Genomic DNA, 24,030 nt, shown 5'->3' with positions numbered 1-24,030 from the left:
GGTGAGAGACCTCGGGGCGAAAGAGGTGGATGAGGAAGCAGATGCTCCCCAACTGGTGTCACGGATCATGGTCATCTTGAAAGCTTCTGAAAGGCAGAAATGCCCCGCGCGTCCTCTGAAAGCTATCTCTCCGAGGAGGGAATGACTCACTCGCTCGTTGGGGGTCGCGTGGATTCACCCTCGCGTCTCTGTGTGTACGTGCACGTTCGCGCGGCTAGCGTGTAAATATGTAGAGGGGCTCCGTCCCTCTCGAGGACGAAAAATGGCAGGTACTTTGCGGATGACGGTTTCATCCGGGGCTCGTTAACTCGTTTACTCGTGTCAACCTTCGTTTTCGCGTTTTTCGTACGTCCCCTAGCCGACACCGGTTCCGGGCTTTCATCGTTCGCCAATCGGGTGAAGTTATCGCGCGATTCAAAATTGCGAGAGCGATTTGCGTCAGGAAATATCGGACTAAAATCACGCGAATAGAGTTATCTTGGCTGTTGAAAACTGCCTACGCACCCCTGAAAGATTCGTCACCTCACACTACCGCTTGAAAAATCCTACCCCTTGCAAAACTTTGCAACACGCATCCTACCTTGTTATTCTTGGGCGTAATATTTATTTTTTCGTTATTGTTGCATAAATCATATTTAATCACCGCGAAGCATGAGATTTCGTGACATCGAAGGAGGCACGAATACCACAGCGGTTATCGTCTCGTGTTCGCGTCGATCAGCCCGTTGTGAAACGCGGCAGGTCACTCGATACGATACCGACGGGAGAATAATATTTCGCGGAAAATAATATAATGTGCCATTGTTACTATGTTATGTTGTTAAAGATCGCGCGAGCTTGTTAAATGCTGCAGCGGCCATTCACGCAATCGAATAGACCTAAACGCGACTCGCACGACAAATGACTTGTTTCACGCGAATATAAATTTTTATGGAGTCCAAAAATAATTTTTATCATTTTATTGACGGCCATGCAAATATAGAATAAAATCATAGTCACACACATTATCTTTCCTTACAACGTCAAGAAAAACGATTTCTGAATTTAGTTGCATAATATATTATTGTTAAATTTTACTCGTATTATATTTCAACGCAGAGAGAGAGACAGAGACTCAAATTTTTTAATAAAACATAAAACTCACCGAAATAGCATTTCGGTGTAAAGTATTGTAATATTCATCAAATAAATACGGCTCTGTCTATAATATATGGATGCGATACGTGATGAAATAATGCAAAAACTAAATATTATATATATTATTAAATAATATATAAAATTCAACTGACACCATTGAACCATTAATTGCTGCGATTTTGAAGCAGCAATAAAGGAAAATACTGTTTAGTACAGTTAACAATTCATGATTTTATCCATGTACTTTATGTAATAACGTTTGATTTTACGGTTGTGTAGTGCGACTCAAATAAAACAATACTTTTAGTGAGATTAATTCTCTCATTAGCGAATTTGTCTCCGATTCAATTAGAAAACGATTAAATATTAAACATCGGAACGTGTTACCAAAATCAATTATGTGTCACGTATTGTGTGGCAGTTGACAATTGCCGTATGAAGTTTGTACATGAATCGAGTTTTGACCATAACATTAATTTATGCAATGTAAATTGAATAAACTTTATATCACGTAGTTCATTTACAGTTTTACGTAAACATCGAAACGATCACACGTAAATCGCGTTTGCGTCTTCTGGAACAGATATGTACACGCGGAAATATTGATTGTAATGTATAATGAAATGTACATTATTCGTAATTAATTACGCTATGGGTCAAACATATTGATTAACATTCGAAATGAATAATATATAAGCAGGAAATGATTCAATCAATTTGTATCAATCTGTGTTAACTATCATGCTTTGATAATTGAACATGGAAACCTCTGATTTAACGTAATTCGAACATGCTGCATAACGTTCCTTAAACTATTCGCTTTTGACTTCTGATATTCGCAACAAAGTATCTGCAGAACTTTCAAAGAAATAAAAAGATCATTTTTATTTGTGCTTTTCAAAACAAACATCGAGACGAACACGAGCACCGCTGCGGTAAATCTGCTGCATCTCGCGAGTTTCACGAAATAACAGGCGAAAAAGAGATTAATCCTACTTGATTACAACGTTCATGCAATGCGATCAGTGGCGACAATCGATACATCAATCAATCAATCAACGATAATTAAACGCAAAAGTAACAAATGGATCGACTCACCGGTCGCTGCGCATGCGCCGTCCGCCTCCGACGTTTTCCAGAACGCAGATTCAGCTTCCAAAATTGCGCCGCGTTTGCTCTGCTTCTCAGCTTTTCTTCTGACTGAAATCGAACGAAAAAATGACATCAACACGCTTTTGCTATTGCGTTCGACAAGTGGCGGAAAATTGGAGAAATTTGCACGACGATTTACCTTCGAGCAATCAAATGACTTCGCCACATCCACTGGACGCCGCGTCGCGCAACCGAACGTGGACGAAGCTGCGGATCGCCGGCGTGCTCGACCGATTGCTGCCGGCAGTTGATGCGGCACAGTTCACTCGATGACGCGACGCTCGATTGCTTTTACGCACGCGATTAATGAGCGCATTAAAAAGCGCATGGGCGCTTTTACGCCGAATCGGCCACTCGCGAGCGGTACGAGATGTAAATATTGCTCCCGTGCGTGCGCGGTGCGTGCCGACAACCGCAAACCGAAATATCACGACACAATCGATACACCGATTGAAAACGAGCGAATCCCATCGCCAAGTTGCGTTTCCGACACGCGAAATAATTCGGGCGATCGAAAAGATATGCCCAATATGGCGTCATTAGCTAGTAACGCTCGACAGCGCGATTGCATGGAAATTTAACGCGTTAACACCGACCTGCGTCGGAAACTCGAGTATCCCGGGAGCACGCGTCGACTTTTGCGCGTGATTTCAGCCTCCGCGATAGTAGAAACGCGATTTTTCCACGTTAACGAGAGCGCGAAAACGCGGCACGTCCGAGCACGATTCCGTTAACCGCCGCGACCGTCAAGACTATGTTCGAGAATCGCAATCTTGCAGATCGATATATCTCGATCTCGCGGCAGCGGCGGCTAATCGCGAATCGCATCATGGCGGGATCATCGCGTATACAGATCGTTGGTAATCGTTCGCTTTTTTCTTGTAATTCATGTCGTCTAACATTAAGAAATGAATCATTATCGCATGCAAATATCCGGATTTCGATATCCGCGGCTGATCCATTTCTGTGTGCTCGGCAATCAGCGAGATTCCTCTTCGAGTATTTCCACACCGCGCCTTGCTGGTTAAGGTATGTACAGTGAGAGTGCAATTGGTGTATCATCGTTGCCAGGTACGCATCTTACTTCTTTGCAATTTTGTGACTATTTTGATTATTATACGTATTACACATATTTGATATTACGTATATTCATATTAATTCGTATTAATTCATGTATTCGTACATACATATTGCTAAAGCTAAGTCTGCAAACGCCGTGATATTATCGACAATCGGTTAATTCTTCCTGCGGTGATACTTACCTGAATTCTATAGTATTTTTTTCAATTATGAGCTTTTCTGCAATATCTTGTGCTTCCTGTTTTTCGCAATGTTTGTTGAAAGGCAATGTATTTTCGTATCGTTCTTAATATAAGTTAGGACATATATATATATATATATATATATATATATATAATTATGTATCTAACCGATTTCTATGTATTTGCAATAAATTGTATAAATTATTTATAGACACTTTGTCATGTACATACATACTTTTACAGTTTAAAGCCTTTTTTTATTTAAATTAATATCAATAAAGTAGATGAAATAGGTAGAGCAAGCTCTTTGAAGAGATACAGAAATGAAATTATTTAATTGAAAATATTTTCTATACATAATTTTATTAAAAATAATTATGCATATTACAAATGCTTATTATTACAACAATGTATATCGAACATACATAACGCGCTTCAATCGCACTAATCTTCGAAGCATCATTTTACATGCAACGTTGCACACGACTCAATTAAATTACGTAAGCTACAAGCTATAACTGCGCGCAGTGTGGCCTTTGATTTTAATATGTCGAAGTCGGCGAACCAAACAGTTTCATTTCGTAATTTTTGATGGAACATCGAAGCATATGACCTTGTCATTTCCTTCTCGCAGTGCGTAACGTACGATCAATGAGACCTGCAAACAGCAAAACAATAAACATCCATCAGTACCGGAAGATTAATCAGTTACGAGGAAATAAGAGATAATGTAGTTAAACGAAGGAGCCAACGAAGAATCCGAGTATTATTGAAGCATTCGCAATGATTGGCGTTTATGTCAGCGACTTATATCTCATTACACACGTGAAAATCAATCTCATTTACGTAATCACGTCCAATTGCGCCGTTTCGTTCATAAATTATAAAAAGATCTGCGAAATTACCCTGGGATATAATGGCAGCACGTCGAAACTGTTCTTGTATATGTACTCGACACCCGGTTGCAACGGGCATCCAGCTTTGCTACCATCAGAGTTATAAATATTCTCGCAGGCATTTGTTCCATCAACTCCTACGAAGGGCAAGGGCACGTTGAAAAGAACTGCGCCCACATCATTGACCAAATTATTGATAGTTCTATTGGGTACAAGTTTGATCTGTATGGTCACTGTTGTTCCTTGTTTCAATATGCATGTCGGCTTATCGCAATCGGATACACTAATCTGGGTAGAATCCTCGAATGGTATTTCTAAAATCACAAATTATTAGTGAGTTAACGTTGCAATTGTAATACTGCATTCGGTATGCTTTCGCACAATGCAAAAGTGCGTTGCCACGTGATACTCGAAACTGTTTCATCATGTATGGTATTTACGTTTGAGCAAATTGCATCACCTTTTTTATTTGTCAGATACAGAAATATCATGATTTTGACATATTATTTCATGCATTTGTGGAGAAAAATATATATACATTAGCATATATGTATCAGCAAACAGCAAGATTCTCTTCCTGCTAGGATAAAATGTTTTGCAGCTTAAAAGTAAATTACCTTGAGGCACTCGATCTCCTTCGTCGAGTCTTAAAGTCATCGCGATATCATCAAGAACACGAAGTGAAGAGAAAATAATTAAATAGAAGTTCGAAGTATACTCAATGCATGATATTTCTTAATTATTTTTCTAACAGATATGTAATTGGCAATTAACTTCAACTTTATACAAAGAAACAATATATATTTTGAAAAATTTATCAAACATTAGTTACAATAAATTTTATTTTACTTAATTGATCGTTAATATTTATATAATTATGTTAGCATATACATTGTTAATAAATATGCAATGATTACTTGAGAAAAATAAGACAAAAAGCAGAGCTGACATCACAAAGAGAATCAGATATTCGCATTTTAATGATTCTTCGAAGGCCAAGACACACAAATAGCCATAAACAGTTATAATTACAGCAAAAAACAATTTTAGATAATGAAACTAAAATATTATTTTTAAGAAAACACAAATGCGACGTATGTGTTTGCCAATATAATCTTTACCATGAAACTTTTACATGATAATTTTATTGTATAATATTTACGATTTTATAAATCAGACATAAAAAATCATATATCAGACATACAAAATCATATATTAAGAATACACGATAAATTAAATATGCAAGAGAAAGTATAATTTGTATAGAGAAGGATTATTTTTAAAAATTATTTTATATCAAGCATGTATGCTAAAATGATGATGCAGAGCAAAACAGATTGCAAAAGAATGTACGTAATATAGAATGTTTTTATACCGATTTTCGAGAAATCCCGATTGTAATTCTAAAGGTATTCGCGAATCGATCCAGCTCTTGTCACAATCTTATACATTGTACATTCCATGTATGCTCTTTTCCGTTGCTTTCGATCGCACGTTTCAAGTACACCGAAGACGAGTTCTTGTTCATGGAAATGTATGTGCGAATCATAATTATAGTGCAGCAAATATATTCTTCAAGTTTCTCTACAATTCAACATTAGAATTCTAACCGGTGAAACCGTCACTTGTAAATTAACGCGCCCATTAGTTCTCCTCTCATCACTTTCACCTCATGTCAATTATGTTTCTTACATGTAATTACATGAGTATTAATAACAATACTTTAACTCGCAGCACCGTTAACATTCGCATTGTATCTTCGATAATTAGCAATCATTAAGCTCATCGTGCAACGATAAAAGTACGAGAACGGTAATTATAGCATATACTATAGCAGAAAAGACAACCTTCGACACAACGCTCAATACTCATACGCACAACTCGCGTGATAATGCGCAATGATCTCGTCATCTAATAATTTCTAAAAAAGCTCTACTTGAGCAATTTGTCATGCAATTGTGGATGTGAAATCGTATTGAGGCATCTCAGGAGGAAATTCAACAAGAAGAAGTTTATATCTGATAATACGTAGCAGCACGCGACCAAAATTCATGTTCAATTTTCATCGTGCGACGTCTTATGATTAACAGAACACGTTGATAAAATAACAGATATTTTCGAAGTACGGTGTATAATGAAACTTCATCACAATGGCACACCGTAAAAGTTTCACGGTGATATTCAACAGTATTCAACAATATCTTACGACGAAGAGGTACATAATCCTAAAGTAAACATCTTGAGGTCCTTGGCCTCTTCTCCAATAACATCAGAACATTCGTAGCTCTTCAAAAGAGCCAATTTTATAACACGCAACTGTTATAAGACACCAGAAAATTCAAGAAATCCTTTATGTCGTGATTCAAGTAATTGTTTCACTATTGATCACTTAAATCGCGTTTTAATGACATTTGTTATAGTGTAATACACGTAAAAATCATACACGAATAACGTAACAGAGAAACGAGTTAACTGAACAAGCTCAAGAAGACGAATTCATTAAAAGGAAAAAATGATTAACGTGCATATGTTCAATCGAGAATTGCAACAGCGTGAAACTCTGCATTTCAAATGTACTACAAACAATCGATGGAAAATTGTGATCTTTCAATCAGCAACACACTTTTGCGTAACATATTGTATTTTACCCACCTGAGCCGCATTGGTTTACTGTGGTTGCACCGGCGAATACGACGAGCGCCGCGAAAACAAGAACCGTTTCCCTCAGCATCCCGGTGAAAGTGTCTCGGTACTGCGTTTGCCTGCCCGGAGAACCTCGTCAGTGCTCGTGGGTCCAATCAGACCTAGCTTCGACTCTCGACTGACGACTGTAGTCCAGGCACGGTACCTGTCGTTGCGTCGTTTATTAAACTCCTACTTAAGTAGACTTTACTACTTTAAGGAAGGGGGTAACAAAACAGAGAACGTCAAAGTCCGCGCGGAAATATTCGTGCATTAATTTAACGAGGTACGTGCGTGTCCGAAGACCTTATAAAAAGTGATTTACATTCTTATTTAATGATTTAATAATAATAAACGAGAATTGAGATAATCACAATTAGTTATAACAAGATTTCTTAGAGTTATTAATAATAACATACTTTTCAATATTTGTTCACAAGTATAATACATATATACTATTATATGCAAAAATCTTAAAAACTATATTTTTTACTTTTCATTTATTTTCTATATTATAGATATATATTAATTTTACGTGATTTATGATATGTAAATTTCGTATAATTTGAAATTTGAATGAGTCATCAAGATAATTTATACTATATTTACTGAGAAATCTTCAAATACCTCCATGCATATAAAACATCATGTTTATATTTGCATGTTATTACCGAGTCTTCAATTTCAATACTGACGTCGTTTAAAGAATGTGTCACAATTATAGTAAAGATATATGTTCATAGAAAATTTATTTTATCTAATATAGCATTAGTTTTTTTCAAAATATTTTAATTAACACAGATTGAAATCTAACAGTTTACTAATATATTTTATATGATATTATTGGGATTTTTTTTATAACGCTATATTTCGTAATGAATATAATGGACTAATTCCATCACAATCGTGGCTTCAAATTTTGAAATTGGAAATCAATTTTATAACATATTTTCTCTTATCAAAAACAATTCTTTTCAGTTCAATTCTCTTATCGGAGACAGCAATTTATTAAATTGTCAGCTCTCATGAAGTTTTATGACCTCGCTATTTATCGCCAAAATAGCGAAATAAAGACTGCACTTGTTTTTATCTCAGTTAACTAGCAGCAGTAAAGCACTCTTCAAACTCGTAAAGTATTCAAATGGCGCGTTTAAAAAAAGTCTAACAAATAAGCTGAAAGGAAATTAAAAACAAATGCATGGTCAAAAATGGATGAATCAAAACGAGAAATTTATTGTTCATTTTTCATTCTTTTCAGCTATTAGTCGTTATGACAAACAACTATTTGCGGTAAATAAATAGACGATTTTTGCGCGAAGTGCGCATGGAAGTTTTGTACAAAGCTTTAATCGGGACTTGCAATGGCAGCTCTTCATAATGTTTGATTTCACCTTTTTTCTGCTTTCGTTTCGTTTACCTCGGCACAACGAAACGGAAATGAAACGGACCACCATGGTCACAAGAACAAAGCACCGGAAATTAAGAATCTCTGTCCACCATCTCGTCTCTTTCCTCTTCCGTTTCACTCTTGCCCGCAATTCCTCTATCTTTCTCTCTCTCTCTCTCTCTCTGCCTCTGGCATCGGTTCTTGTGCACACAAGTCTCCTTATTTTCAACAGCAAACGGGTATCTCGATTAATGCTCATAAACCGTACACTCCTGAAATTATTGTAACCGCGTCGACATTATATCGGGCGATGTATCTCGTAGAAACATGGTGCGCATACGAAACAGGAGAACGCGACGTACGTAAATCACACGATCAAGCTCACATACACTTTGTTGGCTTTAATAATTGGAAAATAACAGCAATCGCCTTTCTGCGATACTGAATGTAATATTTTCTGTGATAATGTAGAATATAAATGATTACAACTGGAATTTCCTAGGTATAATTCAAGTTCGTCGTCATTGTTCCGTTTATCCTCCTTCGGCAACGAGCCCAAAGTAACATTTACTTTTTTCTGCCATTATTCGTGGAAAATGACATTGCACGAAATGTAGCATTTAAATGCGAATTTATGTCAATTTATAGATATGTAAATTGCATCTCACTCCATCCATGCTGATTAGTAAAAACGCTTTTAATCAGCATTCTTGTATATCAAAAGAAGAATACATAGTTATAGTTTAAATCAGGATTTGATATAATATGTACTTTTCTCGGAATCGAAGTGATGTTAGCTGATTTGCGGTTAGTCCATGGTTAGTCCACAGTAGAGAACTAACTTGTCCAAGCAATAATAAGCGATTAGAATGGTGAGTCAGAATAGTTATGAAACTTTTCTGAAATCATTTCGTGACGATAAATGCGTGATGATAAATGCACTCGTCTGCTCTGCCTTTGAGATCAAAAGTCAATAGACAAATGTACAGTCATAAAAATAAATATTTCAAACATGATTTTCGCTCAAGAGACGCTTTTGTTTAACACATCTTTTCCCATAGATAATTTTATTTACCAAAGAAACAGTTGCAGACTACAACGTGTTGACTGCATAAAGAGATAATAAATTTTATTATCTTATAAATAAAAAAAACTTGTATATCCGTGTAGATTCTGTACCATTGTGATAAAAGCGGAAGTGGTATACGTTGATATTAATACGCGGATGTTATTAACGAAGGTCGTGTTTGCACTAACGGAAGGAGGAGAACACATACTCTATATTCGCGACGTACAGTGGATGTAATGGTTAAGCCAGAAACACAAGGGGAATATTAATTCCCACAGCGGTAGTAACCTTGAAGTGTAGAAAAGAAGCTTCCTTTTAAAGATTTTCCTTCTTTATCTAGATCGCGAGATTCTTATTTCAAGCTGCATTGCATTTGAAAATCTATTATAACTTTATATTTTTAATTATTGGCAGATTAATTAGTGAGAGTGACATCAACTTAAATTGCAAATGATTATAATATATCCATCAACACAAATTAAAATTTATATTATTGACATTATAATTGATTTGTGTAAGATTGTTTATAGATGAATCATGAATATGTAACTTTGTCAAATATAAATACAGATATTGCTAATCTATTTTTTTGTTTATTCAAAAATTAATATTAAATTATGTGACTTGCCAAGGATATGTTTCTTTATTTTGCTGTTCTGACGTCTTTCAGTACCTAAAATAATGCATATAATATATGAAAATACTTGCGAGAATAGAATATAAAAATAGCGATAAACTCGCTAATTATAAACGAAGTATTTTACTTCTTTACATTATGAAACCAATTGCAATTTATATACATTATTATTTTATTAGCATAAAATAAATAGCCATGTGTAAATACTATTATTATTATGATAAAAAACGTCAATAGAAACGTCTTGAGAAATTATCTCAATGTTAATGAATTGTTATATAAATTACTTTATATCCAAGAAATTACTAAGTTAAGTGATCTACTGAAACTTAAATCGAAACTTAATTATGCTGCGCTCATCCTATGTGTGCATACATATTTTAATTATCGTATCTTTACTTTAAATTACGCTACTTTTTTATTCATGAAAATATTATACAGATAATTTTTATTGTTTTATATTTTTCTTCAACATGTACGTCATATTATATGAAATATATACAGATGCAATGATCTACGAGCGACAAAATATATACACGTACACACAAGAATACATGCAAATGTAATTCTTAAATATCTACAACTAAATCATAAGTAATGAGAGCCAAATCTCTTAACTTCATTCAATCATTTATCATAAATGTAAAATTCAATCATCTATCATCTTAAACCGATACTACAATTTTGAATTAGATGATATGTATATGTTTATAACAATATTCTGAATGATTCACTTCAACATATATATATATATACATTTTCTCTATAAAATTCTATATAACGCTAAAACAGAAAAATTATCTATGTATCACATGGACGACTTTGTAACTTTAAGCACTCTACGCTACTGCGTTCTCTTGAAGTAGAACACTTGGCAACAGAGATTTTATTCTACCAAAGAATACCAGTAATAATATCGATATTAAAGTGGCAACTTGCTAATACCAGTTTTTTGTTCTCAAGAAGATCACAGTGTCACGAAAAAGAATTTCTAGTATTACAAGATCATCTGCACGGATTGTACAAAGTAATTTCTACAATCCCGCCGTCCTTCCTTGTCGACGATAGTCCGAGTTCGCTGTTATAAGCCCGTTTTCTCTGGATACCGCCGTAATCGCGCTGCCAATTCCAGTGAAAGTGGTAACGTTGTGCCCAATCGCGTACAGGTAATTTAGCGTAGTTGGGCAGAATCCTTTCTCGTTCTGCACGTTCATAGGCATCAGCTGTAATTCATCAATATTCTAAGAACATAGTTATTATCTGTAATGCACAAAGTACATATAAGCCATACATAGTATCACAGAAAAGTATCTTACACATTTAACAGCAGATTAATTAAATCTAAAATTCCTATTACGTAGCAGCAGTAAAAGCATACTACATTAAAACACTAAATTTTTAATCCGATAATGCATACATAAATTTTGTATATGCATTACGGAATTAAAAATTTAATACTTCTTCTCTCTTTCCCTCTTTAATTGTAACCGCATTATACAAATTTGCTTCCTGATTGAATTCGCTGGCTCGTGCAAACGCTTATACCGCTCGAACTCACTTGATGGTGAAGCCTGCGCGCGTCAATCGCTTCCTTTACGTTATAACCAGACCAGAGATTCAGGATCATCCCAATCGCCACGCCAGTCGTGATCTTCGTGCCACCAGCTGCACCTATCACTAATCTCACATCATTGTTTTGATCGACCTAAAAGAGATCGCGTAATTGACTTAAATGGGTTTAAATTAGTCGTCTGTAGCATGACTCTCACGTGTCTCTCTCGCTTCTTCTCCTTTGAATTACATAAGAAGAGAGTCATTAAGAAATCTAAATAGATAGATAAAGCTATTTGAATTTCCTAATGACTCTCTTCTTATGTAATACTTCTTATATACACGTGAGATAATTTTTCTATGCGCGCAAGATCGCACATCGCGATGCGTCAAATATTAGCGAGACTCCGGGAAGCACAAGCTGATCGCGTGCATTGTGGATCGTAATTACATCATTCAGTCGAGTGATTCTCGGAATCAATGGGCACACACGTTATCGCGTTCATTAATTGCAATTTCCTCGTTATAACAATATCATTAGGCTGTTCGAATAACGAATAACGAGTGCGTCTATTTGTTTTTGCATTCTACGCAAGTCTCGAATTCTTGACTAGCTGTTTGCACTGCGGCTTACCACTATAGTCGGGCTCATCGAACTCAACGGGCGTTTACCGGGTCGAATAAAATTCGCCGGTGACGGCGGGAGATCGAAGCCGTTGGTTATATTGGGTGAACTGAAGTCGTCCATCTCGTCGTTGAATATTATACCGGTAGATGTGGAACGTATCATCGCGCCAAAACTGTTAAATAAATATTCTTGTAACGAAATGGATATACTATATATTATTCCGCAGGACATAATGCAACTTAAGCGAAAGTATCGAAAACGTTGAAAAGTAGGACGACGTGCTATTAAACATCTTGCAAAGTGAAAGCAAAAAAAGAAAAATTGATGTCTTACAACATTCTTTTTACTAAAAGACGAGTTTGTGACAATATCGTTTGACTCAAATGTTAATCGCGTGTATAGTAAACTTGTAAGTATTTAAATATTTTGTATCAATTGCGAAATTCACTATCTTAGTATCTAATTCGAGTAATTCAGCACTTGCAAATAATTTACTTACACTTGATTAATAGTCGACGTAACAGAGACGGCGGAACCGTCAGGAGCAAGGACAGATACATGAGCAGTTCCTGAATCCATGATTGTTGCAGTAACAGCGCCGTACTCCTCTGGGTCTTGGCTTGTACAGTTGTCCTTTATCCTTCCCTTTATCATTTCCGCGTACTCGTCGGACGTTAAATTGGCGAGCACCGCGTCTACAAAGAAATAATTCTGCTCGTAATTGGCGGGATTCGAGCGAATTGCGCCAAAGAAAATCACAGAGAAATTCTAACGTGCTCGAACGATACGTCTGCATTGTGTTAAACGCGTTACATCACTCGCGTATTAGATGGGTTTACGTAATTACAAGAAAAAACATGTCGAATCACGATGGCAGACATAATACAAGAAACTACTTGTTGCCCTTCATCGTTTAACCATCATAATGCGCAACGTCGGAAAGAAAGAGAAAATATCGATAAAGATTTAATCTGTAAAAATATTACGTCTGTTTTGCAAACCTCTATCAAGTATTTCGATGTGCTAAAGTGAACGTGTGATAACGTCATACGTGATACATCTTCGATTAGCACAATTTTAGATAATTATATTAATTATTCTTTAATAGCTGCTAAATAGCATTATTGTTCTTTGTGTTTCAATTTCTTATCTTTATCATTCAGATAATTTATGATATCAACCGATTTCTTCTTTCTTAAGCAGATCTGATTATTTATTATATTCCAGACGGATTATTTTCAAGATACGTTTTCACGTCACTTTAAGAGGTACACATATCCGATACACATTACTCATTCATATTCTCACCCATTCCTTTGACGAAGTCAGGATCTCCCAACTCGGTTCTTCTTGCATAAGCCCACTTAAAGGTCTCAACTATACGTTGCCACATTATGTTCTCATTGTCGACCGGTAAAAGTCGGCGAAGGACGTTCATTATGAATGCCAAAATTACACCTGAACCCGGCGGAGGAGCACCGTAGATCGTCAGGTTTCCTATTTTCGATACAATTGGCTTTCTCCATATAGCTCTAGAAAAAATTTACGCTATCAATATATGTTGCAATATAATATATCTTTTAAACCTTGCTGACATTTTTAAAGTCTTGAATCAAATCAACGTATTACATTTATAGTAGTAAGTTTATGGAATTTAATTTACGGAGATAAAGAACGTTATCAGTACGATGAACGTTCAATGTTAGTTTTTATATATAAATTGTATTTCATTTCTATTATATACAAATCGTTTTTATATAAATGTATTTTTCATCCGATTAACACAATATTCGCGATATCTGATGCTATGTTGTTATCAATTCTAAATCCACCGGCTGCAGATAATAAAATCTGATATCTTGTTAACCAGCATTGTTTACGCATTGCCTGTACGTTTAGCAGATGATTTTGTTAACACAATAGAAACACATCGAGCTCTACGATGATAAAAATAATCATTTTGAATCACGAACTTCCAATAGTGTAATTTTAGTTATTTTAATATTATTTGCGAAGTACATTTACCATTAATATGATGGCGGCACATCGTCTTTATCTACTACCGTAACCTACTTTTTTTTATGTACTATCGTAAAATTTTAACTACGTAAAAGAAGGTCATAAATGTGTAATCGTCTTTTGATCTATCTTTTTCGTAGCTATCTTCGCACTCTGTAGATATCCTGGAAACTCCAGCACAGAGGAAAGAAGAAAGCTACGCTCACCTGTACGATTGAAAATCCTGTTTCGTGATTATCCCTTTGAACGCCCTTATCTCGTCGACCAACCCGTCGCCCATGGTACCATTGTAAAATATGTCGGGACCTTCATCCGCTAACAGCCTCAACGTCTTTGCCAGTTGCGGTCGTTTTATTCTGTCTCCAGCCTGTAAACGTTTATTGTAATGTATAATGAATGCTTTTCGTTCGTTGGACAAATCGGATATATATTTTCAGCGTAGAAGAATAAAACAATGGTACAAAAGCACATACTCATCTGAGCACATACTTACAATCCATGTTTTATTGGTGGCAGGATTTATGAGTATCTCTGCCAAACTGCTCTCGTTTCTTATCATGGGCTCCTTCACGCGCAGATACGCGGCCAGATAATCATTGACGCGAGATCCAACGTTGCACAACGCAATGGTAGGCTGAAATAATTCAGACCACGGCAAATTCCCGTATTTTTTATGCGCTTCCCAATAGCCCATGAGTTCTCCCGGAACTGCCACTGCCAATCCACCTGACAACACATAGACTCACTTGTTGATACATCGCAGAATTAATTTTCGTGCACAGAAGAAGATAACGAAATACTTCATAAATCATTGCTGTACTACATCCGACAGTAAGTTTTGGCTATATTTTCCTCAGGAGCGTGAAAACATCCTACCATACATGGCTAGGCGAGCATTGCCGTCGAACATATCTTCCGTCGCCTTCAACGGTGCGGTTTCTCTCGCATCCAGATAATCCGCCTTTTTGGTCTTCGCGTCCCATATCGTCATGAGAAATCCGCCACCCAGTCCCATACTTTAAATCAAATAAAAGAGTATTTGCAGCGAATATCTCGTTTGTAAAATTGTGCAAGATTGAAATCTTGTGAAAATCTTTTCCGCAGAAGCGTTTTCTCTCCCCACTTAGCAGGGAAAGCTAGAAAAGTAAAACGAGAGATTACAGTGCAGAGTATACCTGTGCAAAGATGCGACACCTTCGCAGAGGAGTGCCGCAATCGCCGCATCCACCGCCGAACCGTTCTTATCTAAAATGTCAGCACCGATTTGTGCACACTCTTGACCATTTGTTGTTACGGCGGCCTGTTGATGATTATATCGATAATTGTGACACGTTTTTTGAGTAATTGTCTATTCCTACATTCTACAAATATCTTATTTTTTATATAATACTTATTAATCGACAAATTAATCATTACCTTCGCATACTGACCCAATTCGGAGGAACTAACGTACTTGTCGCATTTAACATTCAAATTGCGTATAACAGAGGCTGTTATTATCGCTACAAAAGCGGCCAGAAGTACGAGTCCGGCCAGGCTCATCAAAATCAGCTTCCTCTTCCTTACCCTGCACAATGTATATGTAAATATGTAAGAGAGACATATACAAAAGGTATAAATAATAAAAAATCGATTTTATATAAATCATCTGTAAGACCGATCGCAATATTTTAATATCATAGAATTCATCAAGATTAATATATGTAAACACTTTATAATATTTTTCTACAAAATATTTTAACACGTAAATATTTTTAACATTACTTCGCTTATTCAGTCAAATATTTAAAATAAAATTTGCTTACTAAACAATCGATCAGCGCATTTTAATGCATCGATAGACATGCACAGCGAAACAAAAGTATATATTTTTTTAATAAAGGATGCATTGTGATGTATAGTAGATTGATGTATGATGTACAAAACATTTATACAATGTTTAACCGTAGAAATCAGTAATGCTTCTACCGGTTCGAGTTACGCGACCGTGATTACGCTCTAATGGTTCGCCATGACCGCATTTACACCTGCATCAGTATCATAAAGCTCTGTTAGCGGCAACAAAATACGATTATTATTATTGTTATTAACAATATACGATTGCATTATCTATAAAATAATTGTTACACCGTTCAATGGTACCATACAGTCTATTTAATATTATAGAATCATCTCGCGCGATAACATCAATTTTACAAGTAATTAAAACATGAACGCGAAATGTGATAATCGTGCTAAAATTAGTGTTGCAATCGCAGCAAGACGACACGGCAATCATAACAAGCAATCATTTTTATGAATATTGATATGTAATCACTTTGGATCTCGTAATCAATCAATGATTAATCTAGAGTTTATGAATGATAAATCTATAGAGTTATCTATAGAGTTATCTGTATATTAATTAAAAATACATATTTAAAAATACATATGCATCGTTCGGAAAATACCAATGAGATCGCACTCTGTTACTGCCACCTTGACTGCAGCATTGATTCAACAACGTCAAGTTATCATGGCCTAATCACAGATTTACACACGCATAAGACATTTACTATTACAGTTCGCTGAAATTGCACAATGTGTGTATACTTCATTCAATACATTCACACGGCACAGATCCCAAAGTGTCGGAAGAGCTGCAAACTGTTAGCTGTAGCTTTATCAATTTCGTAATGTACAATTGCAATCACGATTGCAAAATAGCAAGAGACAAACACAAAACATCCATAATTGGTCAATTTTTGCGAGAGACTTGAATATGTCTACACCTCTATAAATAATTGTTAAATCACCGCGTGTTTGTTTCATGTGTGTGCAGAAGTAATTGATCCATCTATATATAGAACAGGTATTTTATTTGATTGTTAATTCCTCTATAAACATGCAATAAAGATACGACGTAGGAGAAGTAATGCAATGTAGATATGTTTTCTTCGAAATTAAAAAGTCGATTTTCAAAGTGTTGTCAGAGGTGCTATAATTAAACTATAATTAAGTGATTTATTTGGATATTACTAAACAGCACACATGAGTGCCTACTCAATTGGAATTATTCTTTTAGATAAGCATGATTTATGGATTTATTGCGACAGTAATGTTGTCGATAAAGATAAGTGTGTATATCGCGATCTGAAGATCTCTTAAACAATAATAACTATTGCAACAGTTCAGCAGACACCTTCGGAAAAAAATCTGATCAATTCACCGATTAAGTATGTGAAAAAGATTCTTGCATCTGCGAAGGTATTTAATGATTACGTACAAAAAAGTTGTAGATACAACCTTATCTACAACTAACCGGCAGTTAGTCGATTTTGCAATTGTAATGCGGTTAATAGTGGGTAACTATCATCACGTGGAACTTGCCGATACGCAATACTTACGGTAGGATAAAAGACGAAAAGTTAAAAGACAGATACTACTTTTATAATAGAAAACTTTCATCAAAGATATCGAAAGTGAAAAAATACAGCCAATTTGTTTCTATTTTATGACATTCAGTATCGGATATCACATTATATTTAATCATAAATTTAGCTGTCGCTTTCTACGAAACAATTTATAAATCTCACGTTTATTTCTTTCAGGTTCTGTGTATATAAAAAAATGATATGAGTTAAGCACTTCAAGTATTCCTGAAATTTGTACATAGGTCACAGATCGTTGTCCGTTTTACCGTTGTCACATTTCATATTTATCATGAGTTCTTTCTCACGTATTTCATGTACTATTTCTTAACGTATTATCCTTGAACAAAGTGGCATGTAATGTAATTCCGCGCTTGACGAACACTTAATTCTCCAAATATCGTATCAATTATCCAAATATTCTCTTCAAATATCTTGCAATACACATCTCTATTGTATTTAGATGCAAATTTTGCAAGTCTAAATGTCTTTCACACTACGAATTACAATAATCACTGTAAAAGAAGAATTCTTTTGTAGTCTCACACGACACGTTGGAATCAACGTTGAAATTCTCATTTTTCGTTACTCTTTGTGAATCGTTTTCCCAATTCGTGTCATCTCGGTTTAATGTTGCGCAAAAAATCATCTTGTCTGTTAGATATTTGTTTCCAGCTATCTGCACAGGTGAAACGAGGAAGAGAAAAGTATACCGACCCGATCATATTGCACAGTTGTACGAGCGCAGCACAGCAGTGACAGAACGACCAGTTGACTAAACGTTTCTCTAAACCGATCGCCCCTTTTATAAGAGCAGTGATACCCTTTCTATCTATTCATCCCCACCCATTTACGTGAAATTCCAGGAGCCAAAGCACAGACGTGGGTTTAATATTATGCTTTTTTATTTCTAGCACATTACGCACTCTCACTCGCAGATGGAACTGCCGGAAGCAACGAACGAAATTTAATAAAGACTAATAATATTATTAAAACTTAATTAAAAGATATTTTATTTAATAGATTACAATTAATATAAAACGAAATACGACCTTTATATTATATAATTACATGTTTACGATGAATCTTGCAGCGATACGATGAAAATATTTCTATTTTATTTTCATATTGAATGTATTTTTCGCGTCAGTGAGATAAGTTGCCGCAAATTATTAAAAAAATATAAATGTTGGGATCAGGAAATTTTATCAACATATGATATAAATATATAAAACTAAAGTTTTGCATAAAGATTTTATTTGTAATTTAACAATATATATTTTATATGAAATACTTGAAGATTTATTTCAAATTTTTATTAGTTTTTTTCTCAGTACCTGCGATTTAATGGATTTCCACTCGAAATGAAGAACAGTGAGATATTATGTTAAAAGTCAAAAAATATTGTAAAACAAGAAGAACACGGAAACTTGAGAAAGTGCTGGCTGACGGAAGTCATTTCACTAATATCATTAATAATTCTCTATACAAAAATAAATATTTTTCTTTTATTTTTTTATAATGCAAAGTTTATCAAAAGTTCTCTAATTACCAGTTTTCAGTAGCAATGAAGATATAAATCAAACGCAAACATAAACAAAACTTATAATTCAGCCAGCAAAATATATAAAACACAGATTTTGCAATATGTATAAAATCTATTCTACCGACGCTGACCGACACATGATATCGCGAATGTTATTTAATGTTGGTAACGAGGTGTGTGTGAAGCTAGCGTCTCATTTTGCGGAAACTCATAAATTATTGAGAGTTCTGTCTCCCATTTTAATAGCTTTAGAGTCCTAAACTGCTCCCTGGCAACCTACTCAGCCTCCCCAAACAAAAAATGTTTTTGGCTAAACGAAATGAGCGCAACCTATTTTTTTTGAGAACTTGACGAGCGAACAAATAGCGCATTATTATATAATTTCTTCGTTAAGATTTGGTCAAGTGGGGGACCAGCTAGGCAGACGTAAAAAAGGACCCCGCACTAACCTTATGGAAAATGGCTTTCGGTGATATTGGCTGAAACTTTGCCATTTTGTACTTCCGCAGTGATGCTGATCGAAGAAAAAAATTTTAATAGTTAGAACTTTTTCATTCATTGTTATAACGAATTTTAAATCATCGAGAACCCTAGGCAATATGCCAATTAACAATATAAATAGCACAGAACTCCTCTGAAAAGAAAAAAATTTTAATGGCTAGAACTTTTTCATTTATTGTTTTAACAAATTTTAAATCATCGAAAACGCTAGGCAATATACCAATTAACAATATAAATAGTACAGAACTCCTCGGAAAAGAAAACAATTTTAATGGCTAGAACTTTTTCATTTATTGTTTTAACGAATTTTAAATCATCGAGACTCTAGGCAATATGCCAATTAACAATATAAATAGCACAGAACTCCTCGGAAAAGAAAACAATTTTAATGGCTAGAACTTTTTCATTTATTGTTTTAACGAATTTTAAATCATCGAAAACGCTAGGCAATATACCAATTAACAATATAAATAGTACAGAACTCTTCGGAAAAGAAAACAATTTTAATGGCTAGAACTTTTTCATTTATTGTTTTAACGAATTTTAAATCATCGAAAACGCTAGGCAATATACCAATTAACAATATAAATAGCACAGAACTTCTCGGAAAAGAAAACAATTTTAATGGCTAGAACTTTTTCATTTATTGTTTTAACGAATTTTAAATCATCGAGACTCTAGGCAATATGCCAATTAACAATATAAATAGCACAGAACTCCTCGGAAAAGAAAACAATTTTAATGGCTAGAACTTTTTCATTTATTGTTTTAACGAATTTTAAATCATCGAGAACTCTAGGCAATATGCCAATTAACAATATAAATAGCACAGAACTTCTCGGAAAAGAAAACAATTTTAATGGCTAGAACTTTTTCATTTATTGTTTTAACGAATTTTAAATCATCGAGAACTCTAGGCAATATGCCAATTAACAATATACATATTCCAGTATTCCTCGGAAAAAGAAATCAATATAAGAGTCGACTATGAATACCGGCCATAGTGGAATTGTAATGTAAAGAAGACAAAAGGTGTCGACACTGGAGTCATCTTTCTGGTTATATCGTGCAGTATCTAGGGAAATGCGTTGTCATGTTCCTCCACGTTCGGCAAAACGGTGTAGTTTACTGACTGCTCGGAAAACGGCGGAGTCATTTCGAGCCTTTCGTAAAATATCATATATCTCGGACGGCTGAAACGATGTCGACGAGATACGATAGAGCAATTACGGTATTTTCGCCGGATGGACATCTGCTCCAAGTGGAATACGCTCAGGAGGCTGTCAAGAAAGGATCAACAGCGGTACGCTCACCAGTTCGATATAACCTCTTTCTACGTTTGGAAGTGTTTTCGAAAATCACTATTGATTATGTTAAATCCACTTATTCCATTGACACTCTGAAATAACTTGCATTAAAGAATTCAATTTATAATTAAGCTATCTTATTTGTTTAATTGACATACAGCTTTGTGAACTCACTCGAGTTAGGTTAGAGACGACAGTTTTGCGTCAACATGTTTTATGACTGTCACGTTACGTTTCTGTCTTGTCATCTCGAAATGTCTTCTTATAAATAAAATGTGATCAATATTTATATGTTATTGTTAAATAACAAAGAATTAAATTAGGAGGATATAATTATTGATACAATTAACATTGATGCATATTTTTATATGTATTGTATTTTCTGTAAGGGCAGGTTGGTGTGCGCGGTGCTGATGTAGTAGTTTTAGGTGTCGAGAAGAAATCAGTTGCTAAATTACAAGAGGAACGTACGGTGCGCAAGATATGTCTTTTGGATGATCATGTAATTATGGCATTTGCAGGTATGGTATATAACATTGATGCTGCATTAAGATATATCGACTAAGAACTTTTTGTCTAAAATAGGATAATCATTATTCCACATGATAGGTTTGACTGCTGATGCCAGGGTGTTAATTAATCGTGCACAAGTCGAATGTCAAAGTCATAAGTTAACCGTGGAAGATCCCGTTACCTTGGAATACATTACAAGGTACATTGCAGGTATGTCATCAGTTCATTCAGATCCTATTTAGTAGAAAAGTAAAATTGAAGCTCGAAATGATCTTTCTATAACTTCAAAATTATTGTAATCGCAGGTTTAAAGCAGAAATATACACAGAGTAATGGTCGCAGACCTTTTGGAATATCCTGTCTCTTAGCTGGATTTGATTATGATGGTAGTCCACATCTGTATCAAACGGAACCATCAGGAATATATTATGAGTGGAAGGTATATTAAAATAAAATTCTAATTCTATTAATTTCTTCTTGTTTTTAAGTTGGATGGATAATTATTTTATATTTGATATCAATTGTTTCTTCCACGTGTAAAGGCAAATGCGACAGGTCGCAGTGCTAAGACCGTGCACGAATTCTTGGAAAAGTATTATACCGCAGAAGAGGTATCGGCAGAAAGGGGTTGTATAAAATTGGCGATCAAAGCGTTACTCGAAGTAGTTCAGTCTGGACAGAAGAATTTAGAAATAGCGGTAATGCGACGCGGACAACCATTGGAGGTAATTTTGTAATTTTTGTCAAAGTTTACGAGGATAAATTTCGATTAAAAATATTCATGTCTTTTTCCGTAAATTCTTACGAATATTTGATATAATTGTTTGATGCAGATGTTAGATACGGACACTATAGGCGAATACGTGACAGAAATCGAAAAAGAGAAGGAGGCAGAGGCGGAGAAGAAGAAGCAGAAAAAGTGATGCTTTTGTATCCCATTGTGTGCGGTTCTATTGTATCTTTATTAACTTTTCTTATAAAATAAAATTGCACTGCAAATATTATAGGAAGGAAAGAGATAAAATGAAACACGATAAAACTGTGAGAACTTTTTTATTTGTACTATTTACTATCACAAAACCGTGTGAAATGTGTACAAAATCAGTTTTGCCATGTTTGAAAATTTATAAGTTAAAGTACTATTATATGTGAAGGAAGATCACATAATCTACTATCAGTTATCTTCAGCATTAAACAAATCTCATATCTGTACATACAGATGGCTGCTTTGTGACTGATGCTTCCATTTACTTTACATTTATACGAAACCTTTTAAAGTCGAAGTTTTAATCACATTTTAATATATTTAATCCTATTTACATCGAGGACTTAGTCATAGTTCATTTCTGCAAAACCTGTGAATTTTAATAAATTAATGCACATCTAATTAAAGATTTCACGCAAAGATTCTTCTCATTCTTTCTCTAGGTATGTTTCTGAATTCATTGTATTTTACATGATTTTATTTTATAATTTTGCCTAAGCTAAAGATGTAATCTAACGAACACCATGAATGAATCTCAACAGATTCAGTGTTCTTCAGAAATGATTTAGCACGACAAATATGATTTCACTCATATATACGCATTAGATAGTGCGGCACCTTCTTGCCAGAGAGATTTTCCACGATGATTAAATATTTGAAAGGATGGCAGATTCCGCAGTGTCTCCCAGGATTTGTTTTCCAGATCAACGACTGCTCGTATTTCTTTAAAATCGCCAGCGATATACATAATGCCGTACATGACAATAAATAAGCTGGCTATACCCTGGATTAAAATCTGTAACATGAATGAGGTAACAATATCATATTGCGACAAAAATCCACAAACTTTTCGATGACAGTAATCATAAGCTCTTTAAAAAAATCTGGTAATAACAAGAATTGTTGCTTACATCTATTGGCAAAGTGGTAAACTCCTGCTCGGTGATTCTCAAATAAGAGCGATCTATAAACAGAGAATTTTTGTCGTAACAGCTGTTTTCACAGCTAAATCAAACGGATAGATACTTTAAATCGTAGTTTTAATATAAATCTGTCTAACCTAAAAGAGTAACCTAAAAACACCAATGAAAAGCGAATAATGAACAAAGTTGGAGTACTTACGTTGTGCTGCGGAGTAAGCTGCGTGTAATATAGACGTAACTCCCACAAAAGTTATAAATTTATGCATAGCCGTAGCAGGCATTGTGAATTAATGCAATAAAATATCACAGATCATGCATTAAAGTTTAGCAACAGTATACTATAACAGTATGTAACAACTGAGAGTGACAACTGCTACCTCATTTTACCGGAGTGGAATAGTGGAGGTTCGTAGCGGAATGTTTTG

At 35.0% G+C, this 24,030-nt stretch overlaps 4 protein-coding genes and 1 long non-coding RNA gene across 9 annotated transcripts; 1 reads left to right on the top strand and 4 right to left on the bottom strand.

The window, feature by feature from the left end:
* Nucleotides 1-606: 606 nt before the first annotated feature.
* On the bottom strand, nucleotides 607-2,934 carry LOC109611584. Its single transcript, XR_002194007.2, has 2 exons — nucleotides 2,429-2,934; nucleotides 607-2,337 (listed from the first exon to the last, which is right to left on the bottom strand). It is a non-coding gene; the product is annotated as an uncharacterized LOC109611584 (long non-coding RNA).
* A 961-nt stretch (nucleotides 2,935-3,895) lies between these two features.
* Nucleotides 3,896-7,303, bottom strand: LOC105288223 (NPC intracellular cholesterol transporter 2 homolog a). The gene is made up of 3 exons (XM_011354327.3): nucleotides 7,100-7,303; nucleotides 4,457-4,761; nucleotides 3,896-4,209 (listed from the first exon to the last, which is right to left on the bottom strand). Exons 1-3 carry the CDS (start codon nucleotides 7,176-7,178, stop codon nucleotides 4,126-4,128), a joined length of 468 nt encoding a protein of 155 aa, XP_011352629.1. The 5' UTR covers nucleotides 7,179-7,303; the 3' UTR covers nucleotides 3,896-4,125.
* Nucleotides 7,304-10,203: 2,900 nt separating this feature from the next.
* Nucleotides 10,204-18,626, bottom strand: LOC105288224 (glutathione hydrolase 1 proenzyme). Of its 4 annotated transcripts, XM_026973704.1 has the most exons (12): nucleotides 18,420-18,609; nucleotides 16,226-18,345; nucleotides 15,837-15,987; nucleotides 15,596-15,720; nucleotides 15,297-15,436; nucleotides 14,914-15,146; nucleotides 14,627-14,787; nucleotides 13,710-13,933; nucleotides 12,901-13,096; nucleotides 12,408-12,573; nucleotides 11,781-11,927; nucleotides 10,204-11,445 (listed from the first exon to the last, which is right to left on the bottom strand). In XM_026973704.1, exons 3-12 carry the CDS (start codon nucleotides 15,960-15,962, stop codon nucleotides 11,257-11,259), a joined length of 1,707 nt encoding a protein of 568 aa, XP_026829505.1. In that variant the 5' UTR covers nucleotides 15,963-15,987; nucleotides 16,226-18,345; nucleotides 18,420-18,609; the 3' UTR covers nucleotides 10,204-11,256. The 4 variants fall into 4 exon arrangements, with proteins under 4 accessions (XP_026829505.1, XP_011352630.1, XP_011352633.1 ...); XM_011354328.3 differs by lacking the exon at nucleotides 16,226-18,345 and having other exon boundaries at nucleotides 18,548-18,626; XM_011354331.3 differs by having other exon boundaries at nucleotides 16,226-18,609.
* Nucleotides 18,627-20,980: 2,354 nt separating this feature from the next.
* Nucleotides 20,981-22,731, top strand: LOC105288226 (proteasome subunit alpha type-7-1). The gene is made up of 6 exons (XM_011354333.2): nucleotides 20,981-21,180; nucleotides 21,579-21,705; nucleotides 21,794-21,907; nucleotides 22,003-22,136; nucleotides 22,240-22,422; nucleotides 22,531-22,731. Exons 1-6 carry the CDS (start codon nucleotides 21,079-21,081, stop codon nucleotides 22,618-22,620), a joined length of 750 nt encoding a protein of 249 aa, XP_011352635.1. The 5' UTR covers nucleotides 20,981-21,078; the 3' UTR covers nucleotides 22,621-22,731.
* Nucleotides 22,732-22,735: 4 nt separating this feature from the next.
* Nucleotides 22,736-23,980, bottom strand: LOC105288227 (membrane magnesium transporter 1). 2 transcript variants are annotated; one of them, XM_011354336.3, is made up of 4 exons: nucleotides 23,805-23,979; nucleotides 23,594-23,646; nucleotides 23,301-23,478; nucleotides 22,736-23,052 (listed from the first exon to the last, which is right to left on the bottom strand). In XM_011354336.3, exons 1-4 carry the CDS (start codon nucleotides 23,884-23,886, stop codon nucleotides 23,027-23,029), a joined length of 339 nt encoding a protein of 112 aa, XP_011352638.1. In that variant the 5' UTR covers nucleotides 23,887-23,979; the 3' UTR covers nucleotides 22,736-23,026. The 2 variants fall into 2 exon arrangements, with proteins under 2 accessions (XP_011352638.1, XP_011352637.1); XM_011354335.2 differs by having other exon boundaries at nucleotides 22,736-23,478; nucleotides 23,805-23,980.
* Between the last annotated feature and the right edge of the window lie 50 nt (nucleotides 23,981-24,030).

Source organism: Ooceraea biroi, chromosome 11 (genome assembly GCF_003672135.1).
Source record: "Ooceraea biroi isolate clonal line C1 chromosome 11, Obir_v5.4, whole genome shotgun sequence".
NCBI lineage: Eukaryota > Metazoa > Arthropoda > Insecta > Hymenoptera > Formicidae > Ooceraea > Ooceraea biroi.
Note: the sequence above shows the minus strand (reverse complement) of the source record. Positions and strands in the feature narration are given on the sequence as shown.

Bases quoted from the DNA above. Each gene is read 5' to 3' on its own strand.
- LOC105288224 (XM_011354328.3), bottom strand. The intron at 14,788-14,913 runs GTAAGTATGTGC...AAACGTTTACAG, and splicing joins CCACCAATAAAACATGGATT to GCTGGAGACAGAATAAAACG. The intron at 13,097-13,709 runs GTGAGAATATGA...ATTTCTTTGTAG, and splicing joins TGACTTCGTCAAAGGAATGG to ACGCGGTGCTCGCCAATTTA.
- LOC105288227 (XM_011354335.2), bottom strand. From the start codon at position 23,886: ATGCCTGCTACGGCTATGCATAAATTTATAACTTTTGTGGGAGTTACG. The intron at 23,647-23,804 runs GTAAGTACTCCA...CTCTGTTTATAG, and splicing joins AGCTTACTCCGCAGCACAAC to ATCGCTCTTATTTGAGAATC. The intron at 23,479-23,593 runs GTAAGCAACAAT...TTCATGTTACAG, and splicing joins TTACCACTTTGCCAATAGAT to ATTTTAATCCAGGGTATAGC.
- LOC105288226 (XM_011354333.2), top strand. From the start codon at position 21,079: ATGTCGACGAGATACGATAGAGCAATTACGGTATTTTCGCCGGATGGA. The intron at 21,181-21,578 runs GTACGCTCACCA...CTGTAAGGGCAG, and splicing joins TCAAGAAAGGATCAACAGCG to GTTGGTGTGCGCGGTGCTGA. The intron at 22,137-22,239 runs GTATATTAAAAT...CCACGTGTAAAG, and splicing joins GAATATATTATGAGTGGAAG to GCAAATGCGACAGGTCGCAG.
- LOC105288223 (XM_011354327.3), bottom strand. From the start codon at position 7,178: ATGCTGAGGGAAACGGTTCTTGTTTTCGCGGCGCTCGTCGTATTCGCC. The intron at 4,762-7,099 runs GTGGGTAAAATA...TTGTGATTTTAG, and splicing joins AGTAAACCAATGCGGCTCAG to AAATACCATTCGAGGATTCT. The intron at 4,210-4,456 runs GTAATTTCGCAG...TGCTGTTTGCAG, and splicing joins TGCTGCCATTATATCCCAGG to GTCTCATTGATCGTACGTTA.